An 8,846-nucleotide genomic window follows, 5' to 3' on the forward strand; every position below is an offset into this window, starting at 1 on the left:
TCAGAGGAATGTAAAGAGATGGAAAAACAGCTTTTCTGATTACTCAAAGTTCAACGATCACTTCTATTGAAAATTCTATTGTAAAAACGTTGATTAGGTCATTAAATGGAAGTCCAGAAAAGACGGCTCGCCATACAAATCGGACGGTTTCTACATGATTTGACGATACAAATGAAAATTTGTTTTTCCTTTTTTGCCGATTATTAGTTCAATTTTTAAGAATAAGGAGCAATATTTTTACCAATGTATAGAAAAAGAAATTCTTAACGCAATGATATTAAATTGGTTCTTGTAAAACTGTCAGAAGTCGAGTAAAATCAAGATGAAGTTATAATTTTCTTGCGCTCTAGCTTTCCATATAATGATGCGGTAATGGTGCGGTTATATTAGTAGAATCGCTAGGAAATTCTGAGCAAGAAGATATAGGTACCTTTTCGTATAGGAGTGGTGTACCCAAAATATAAGCCCTAAAAGTTTGCGCATAATCAGGCTTGAAACAAAAGAATTTTGTCACAACACGCTAATTATGCAGATTTTTTATAGCGATAACAAAAGAAACCTATTTACTCGACATAAACTCCCTGAAGGGCAAGAGACCTGGTATATGACGAGCCGTTTTTCCATTGTTTTCAAGAAGCTGTTTTTCCATCTCTTCACATTCCTCTTCTTAGTGGGACTGAAATTTGATTTTCTGATTTTTGTCCAAAAAAGGTACCCTAAAGGGCGGCACATATCGTACCCCCCCCCGGGCTCAAACATACCCTGTATATCAAATTCCTACTATAAACTCTCCAATTATAGATTATATTGAAAATGAAAGTCAGAATTTTAGATTCCATTGACCAAACTTTCTGAACTCTAAAATAATTAGCCATTTTTTTCAAAAATACTCAAAAACTATTACAGAGAAACAAAGAATTATAGTCAGTGGATATTTAAAAACCTACAAGAAATAGAGGTACCCTCTATATGAAAATTTAGTTAGATTTTGAGGCTGAAAATTTGTTGAAAGTAGGTGTCTATGGTAGATCTTGGTTTGTCTATGATCAAATATTGATCCCTTGCTCACAACTTACTGAAATTGTGAAATTGCAATTCAGTTGCTGAACTGTGATTCAATTGGCGTGTCCGGTGGTGTTAGTAAAGTCTGATGCGTTGGCAGGGTTGTCATGGTGAGTTCTATTTGATAATTCTCTGAAAATCAAAGCCTTTCAAAGCCTTTTCCCTGTACTGCAAGAACAGAGCTTCAAAAGTCTTAAAGTAGTGATGTCAAAAAATCGAATGTTTGACAGTTTGAAGCCCAAAAAGTAAGTATGCTCCAAATCATTCAACAAACCCTCTCCCCCTCCCTCTGCCTAGCTACCTTAGCTAGCTACAAGAGCAGCCGCCGGCAGATTTTTTTGAAATATCTGTTCTTTTTTTCCAGGAGAATAAATTTAATGGATAAATCTAGGAGAGACTTTCCTCAAAACACCTAGGTAAAATCCAGGGGTCGCCTTTAAAACATCTGTTCTTAAAATTCAGGAGCACATTTTAAGGAAAAACACATACAATTTTCCAGCGGACAATCTGTTTAAAAAATCCAGGAGCTAAATTGTGAAAAACACAACCAGATGCCACATTTTTTTTCAGGGAGCTTCATAATTTTCTTAAAAGGTCTCATTTTCTAGGAGCATTATAACTTTCTTAAATAATAGCTGTTATATTTTTCCAGGAGCATAATATTTCTAGAAAACAGATATACATTTTCCAGGAGTCCCATTTTTCCCAGAACAGATGATATAATCCAGGGGGGGGGGTTTCACTTTTACGGTACGACAGTATTGGGCCTTTTTACCCCCGGTAAATCGGTATTACGAGAAAAAAACGACGGGATTACGGTATTTCATTTTCTACCGGTATCGGTAAATTTCCTGTTTTTTTGTCGGTATTTCGATATTTTTATCAATAAAAAACGGTATTTCGGTATAAAACTATTCATCTTTTAGTTTTTTCATGAGTTTCATGCTAAGTTTCAACTTTTGTGATGCAAATACTGCATCCAACGAATGAGTCTAGATAAAATTTTCATTGTCAGCACTAAATGATATGGTCGTCTCTCCGTATTCACTTATATTGCTACTACAATACAATACACTGATACTGCAGTAACTTAGAGACAGTAAAGGCGGTATTTACTCCTTCAATAATTAGTAAAAGTAGGTAGTTCCAAAAACATCTTGTGCAGCATCGAACGATTAAAACATAATTCACATCATGACGCATTTTCAGGCAATCTAGGCATTCTAAATTTTAAAATTTTTTTTGGGCGAGCCGCACCGGGTACGGCAGGTACGTCGCTTGCCGTACCATTTTTGCCAACAAATTGTCAGTGTTAAACAAAATCAAAAAGTGTGTGAACAAACAAGGCATACTTGGCTAACAATAGCGTATTAAGGCCGTTTTTCAATAACAAAGGAGAGCGAAAATTGTCGAAAAACTTTCGCGCTCGCTTCGTTCGCGTTCTTATTTTCCACTTATTTTCTTTCCTCCCATAGGGAGGGGGGTTAAACTTCGCCTCTAGTTGCACCACAGCAACACCTAAGTATGAAACCTGTGTTGAAGTCTACGGCTTCTCAGACCATGATTGCCCGAAACCTCGATTTTAAATTAATTCTCAATATAAAAGAAATCTTACGGGTCTGCAAGGAAGAAATTATTGGGGGAAAGGCTTAATTTTGCATTTGCCTTTCATAACAAGTAAGTAACTTTGGCACGGCAGACCAAAAATCATTGCTTTATGAAAGCTCAAATAGCTGTAAAAGAGTCGACGATACCAAGAATAAGGTCACAAAACTAGCAAAAAACTTTATATATTGACGAAAATGTTTGGTATAAGAATAGGTCAATCTATTTAAATGAGACCATAAGAAGGTTAAATTTAGCCCAATAAGGTCACAATTGTTTAACCAAAGATGTAAAATCAAAATTGGTGCGTGAACGTGAAAATGTTTTTTTCGCGCGTGAATACGTGAATTAGAATTGGCAAAAATTTGTTCGTGAATACCTGAATTTAGGGTTGACTAGAGGGCCTCATAAAGTAAAAGACTTGTTTGTACAGTTTCTATGACCTGAGTATCAGACGTTAAGTTTTCAAAGAATATATTAACCTCTGAAGACCAATAATAGAAAATTTATCGTGCATGTGTCAATCTAATCACTGTAGAAAGAATCAAAGATAAAGAGCAAATATTACCTTATGTTATATATATTCTTACTTTATATCTTTCAGGCAAACAAAAACCTTATCCAACTAAAACACTAACAAATCTATTCTTCGATTCTATAATAATTTTGTTTGCCTCCTCATCATCATGGATAAACTGTTACGCCCAAAAGTATTTGAAACCGACTCAAATGACCCAAATGCAGAAAAACTTTATCGACATTGGAAAATGACATTCGCTAACTATATTGAAACATCTATCCCAGCCATTCCGGAGGGAGCAGAAAATGCAGTAAATCAACTCGCAAACATTGAACGTAAAAAACTTTTTGCGTTATTCAATAACATATCCGCTGACATCTTCGACATCGTAAGTGAAGCAGCGAACTATGACAATGCCATTCAGTTACTTGATGCAGCTTACATCAAACCAGCAAGTGTAGTCTACAACAGACACAAGCTCATCACATGTAAACAGGGACCATCCCAAACCATCGACACTTTTAAACAAGAACTACAACGACTATCGAAAAACTGTAATTTTCAACAAATTACAGCTGAAGAGTATAGACAGCAATATGTTCGAGACGCATTTATCAACGGCATATCATCAGCCCATATCCGTCAACGACTCCTTGAGAATATCGGAGAATTATCTTTAGATGATGCATTCGCACAAGCAAGAGCCCTAGAGCAAGCTCAAAGCCAATCTGCAGCCTACGAGAACAGTACCATTGCTGCCTTACCGATTGGTGAAGAAGCATCGCTTGGCGCCATCAATCGAAACAAAAATTCATTTTCAGATAATTCTGATACTACCAAACAAAATCAACTGAAATCAAAGGAACTTTGCTATTTTTGTGGTAACTCGAGACACGCCAGATCCAATTGTCCAGCCAGAGAATCTGAGTGCAGAAACTGTAAAAAGAAAGGACATTGGGCGAAAGTTTGTAGATCTACCTCACCGAATACCCTGGGAGCAGCCGGCTTCAATGATTCATACCTTACCTGACTAGGCAACAGTGACATTTCGTATACAACTTGTCGTATCGATGGTGCATCAGATATTAAAGCCATGATTGATTCTGGAAGCTCATCGACATTCATCAAACAATCCGTCGCAAAGAAATTGAAACTTTTTGTTATTCCGAAAAACAGAACAATACCCCTAGCTGACAATAACCTTGTTGCCAAAATAGTAGGTGAAGTGGTGATTAACATTGAATTCAACGGTAGAGAACACAGGGGCGTGGTTGCAGAAGTCATAAAGGACTTATGCACAGACATTATCATCGGAAAAGATACTCTTAAGAAACACAAACGGGTTATCTTTAACTTCAATGGGTCAAAAGAAGACCTTGTCCTCGGAGCAATCGATCCCAATCCCAAAGATGTACCGAGTAATGCTGCATCCCTCCCATTCTGTACAGTTGGTATCCCTAGTCCACCATTATTCACATACCTCTCAAAGAAGACTAAGCCAGTTGCTACCAAGTCTCGCCGTCAATCCCCAGCTGATCGTCAATTCATCAAAACAGACATCTTACGATTACAAAAACAAGGAATCATCAAACCCTCCATATCTCCCTGGAGAGCTCAAGCTTTCGTCACAAAAGAAACAAGTAACCATAAACGTAGAATGGTAGTTGATTACAGTGAAACTATAAATCTCTTTACAGAACTAGACGCTTACCCTATGCCAAACTCAGTCGATATGGTACAAGAACTATCACAATACCAGTACTATTCCACATTTGATCTTAAATCAGCCTACCATCAAGTACCAATCCAACAATCAGACCGGAAATACACTGCATTCGAGGCTGATGGACAACTTTGGGAGTTCACCCGTATACCTTTTGGAGTCACCAACGGTGTTAGCGCCTTCCAGCTTACAATGGATAAGGTCGTCCAAACTGAGAATCTAAAAGATACTTTTGTTTACGTTGATAACATTACTATTGCCGGTCGATCCAAAGAAGAGCATGATCAAAACGTCAAGAATTTTCATGCCGCTAGAGAAAAGTACAACCTTACGTTGAACCCAGATAAAACTATCTCAAGTACCCAGTCAATCACGCTCCTTGGATACATTGTTAGTAATAACTCGATATCTCCAGATCAACGTCGCCTTCAACCTTTACTTGATATGCCACCACCTACTAATCTAAAGTCACAGAAACGCGTCATAGGAATGTTCTCGTACTACAGTAAATTCATTGATAAATTTTCAGAGAAAATTCGTACACTCAACAAGAATACAATATTTCCAGTTCCAAAACCAGTTTTAGACGCATTCAATGTACTCAAGGAGGACTTGAAAAATGCAACTCTTCAACCTATCGATCCAAAAACACCCTTCGTCGTAGAGACAGATGCAAGTGACTTTTGTATTGCTGCTACGCTAAACCAAAACGGCCGTCCAGTTGCTTTCTTTTCACGGACACTTAAAAACAATGAAATTAAACACCACTCTGTTGAAAAGGAAGCCGCAGCCATCGTAGAATCCATTTCTTAATTGGACGCAAATTCAAGCTTATAACTGATCAAAGAAGTATTAGTTTCATGTTTGATAACCGTAGACGATCCAAGATTAAAAACGCCAAAATTGCTAGATGGCGTCTAGAACTATCTCAGTACAAATACGACATATCGTACAGACCAGGAAGTGAGAATCTCGTAGCTGACACCTTTTCCAGGATAGCCGCAATGTGTCACCCCCTCCAAGAACTACATAATCTTCATGAACAACTCTGTCATCCTCGCATCACAAGATTATCACACTTCGTTCGTCAGCGAAACCTACCATTCTCCCAGGAACAAATTAAGACAGTCACAAATACTTGTAAATCATGTATGTTCCACAAACCAAAGTTCTTAAATTCTCAAGGAACATTAATCAACGCTACAGCACCTTTTCAAAAACTGAACATCGATTTTAAAGGACCACTCCCACCTTCGAAAAGGGGAAATCGTTTTCTTCTAACATTGATTGATGAGTACTCTCGTTTTCCATTCGCATTTCCGTGCAAAGACACCAAAAGTTCAACTGTCAATCAGTGCTTCAACAACCTCTTCTCCATGTTCGGTATGCCCGAGATGGTTCACAATGACCGAGGAACAGATTTCTTATCCGAGGAAACGCAATCGTACTTGCTGAGTAAATCAATTGCCACCTCGAAAACTAGCCGCTACAATCCAAAAGGTAACGGTCAAGTTGAGAGACTGAACGGGACGTTATGGAAAGCTATACAAGTCACCTTAGATTCTCGCAACTTAAAACAGTCAGATTGGGAAGACGTTCTTCCCGACGCACTACACTCAATCCGATCGCTACTTTGCACCACCACCAACGAAACACCCCATGAGAGAATGTTTAATTACACTCGCAAATCAACTTCAGGACGCTCAATTCCATCATGGGTTAAGCCAGGACCCATCTACATTCGAAATCAACCAAGAAAGAGTAAAAATGATCCCATTGTCACGTCAGCTACTCTCATCCATGCTAATCCAGAGTATGCACACGTTCGCCTTCAATCTGGAGTTGAAACGACTGTAAATCTTCGAGATATTTCCCAACATCCAGAAACATTAAGGGACTTTGAACCAGTTCATAACACACGAACGGACATCTTGAACTCTGAGGTACTCGCTGAAGAGTCCTCTCCTGAAACACAAACTGTTCCACACATTACACCCCCTCTTGAGCCTGAGAACAATATGAATACTCAAGAGGGCACTGTTGTTGATGAATCACCAAGCTCACGTAGAAGTACAAGGGTTTCTAAAACCCCAAAACGTTTTGATGACTTTGTTATGAAGTAACCTTTGCTTTTGGTTACTTTCTTTTCACTTGATTTTAGGTCTATATGTATTTTAACATTTTATTTTATTTACTAGGGGAAAGTGTTATATGTTTATTCTTAGTAGGTTTATATTTTTAGCTATACTGTCATATTTTATTTACTAGGGGAAAGTGTTATATATATTCTTACTTTATATCTTTCAGGCAAACAAAAACCTTATCCAACTAAAACACTAACAAATCTATTCTTCGATTCTATAACACCTTATTAATGTCTAGCAGACTGTATCAGTATGCAGTTTACTATTTACGAATTCCCCAGAAAACTGGAAGTGAGTTTCTTTCGAAAGAAATCTTTTACATGATCCCCAAATGTATAACAGTAATTACTAAACTAATTATAGAAACAGTAATTACTAAACTAATTATGGAAATGCCACTTTTAATTGAATCGAAATAATAGACAGACTTTATGTTATGATTCTCTATCACTGACTCTTTTTAAAAAGCATTGATGGTGCTTTTCACGGTATAGATTCTGATACTAAACAATATATTTGATAACTGAAAACCGTACATCCTGTGCCCAAGTTCATGAGTAGCCTGGGAATCCAAGCTCATAATCTTAGAAAAAACAAAAAATAACTCACCTCACAAAGTTCTAAAATTATAGAGCTTGGTGCAGGTAGATTAGTCTGACACAGAATGTTATAAACAGTCTGTGTGTGAACCCTTGTTGACAGAGTTTCTGAACTTTGGAAACCCAGGCAAACACACATAATCAACTTACCATAAAACTCCTCCACAATAGACCTTTTCGCCTTTGCGTCCGCCATATTGAATTGTATGCAAAAATTATGGTTGCCGAATTGCCGTGGTGAAATTCCCTTAGAAAGTATGCAAAACATATGCAAAAAGAAAGTATTAAATAAAAAACTTACATGCATAATTGGCATTATATTAAAGTGTAATCTTGTAGAAGAAAGATTAAATTTGCTTCTCTTGAAAACTGAAAACAATTATATTCACTCATCTCTTAGAACAAGCACTTCAAAAGACCATAACATTAGACAGAATCTCAAACTGAAAAATCACCCGCGAAGGTAAAAAACAATCCTTATTCTAGGGAGGGGACTTAGAAAAAAACAATTAGTGGCATATGTACAAAAGCTGCCAAATTATATAAAAAGAAGAAAAAAATCAAAATTTTTGACCGGGGACCCTTTTCAGGGTTCCCCCAGGCCCCATTTCTGCGGGGTACTCAGCGCGACCCCGGACCGAAAAAAGCCTAACACCAACTTTCTTAAAACATAGTCATGTGGCATATCAAATTATCAGAAATTTTATGCTGATTCCAAAAAACATTAGTGGTAATGGTCAGAAATAAAGCTAAAAAAAGTTATAACCATATCTTGGACCAGATTTTGAGTAAATTGCATAATTCGCAAGAAGTTCGAATAGAATCTTGATTATTACTAATATTTCATGTAGTTAGTAGTTCAACTTTGGCATAATTCTGGTTAATTGAACGTAACTGTTTTCATGATATGAAGATATTTTCAGGTTTATTTAAGTTTTCTTTAGAGAGTAGGATTATGAACGTAGACAAGGATAGAGAAGCTGAGGTACTTCGAACAAGAGCAAAAGATATTTTACCAAGCCAGAAATTGCAAAGTAAAAAATCAAAACAAACACAGAAATAAAAAGTTTTTCAATTGCAAAGAGCATCACAAACTGCCACATGAGTGGACAGATGAATGTAAAGATTGTTATACCTGTGTTAAGTTTGAGATGTTGGAAAGATAACCTTTGGATGTTCTACTAAGATGGTCA

The 8,846-nt window shown here is 37.0% G+C and overlaps 1 protein-coding gene across 1 annotated transcript; it reads left to right on the top strand.

The window, feature by feature from the left end:
• The first annotated feature begins 3,353 nt into the window (after positions 1-3,353).
• LOC136805694 (uncharacterized) lies at positions 3,354-4,217 on the top strand. Its single transcript, XM_067062231.1, has one exon. It carries the CDS (start codon positions 3,354-3,356, stop codon positions 4,215-4,217), a length of 864 nt encoding a protein of 287 aa, XP_066918332.1.
• The last annotated feature ends 4,629 nt before the right edge of the window (positions 4,218-8,846 follow it).

Source organism: Clytia hemisphaerica, unplaced genomic scaffold (genome assembly GCF_902728285.1).
Source record: "Clytia hemisphaerica strain Z4C2 unplaced genomic scaffold, Clytia hemisphaerica genome assembly, whole genome shotgun sequence".
NCBI classification, from domain to species: domain Eukaryota; kingdom Metazoa; phylum Cnidaria; class Hydrozoa; order Leptothecata; family Clytiidae; genus Clytia; species Clytia hemisphaerica.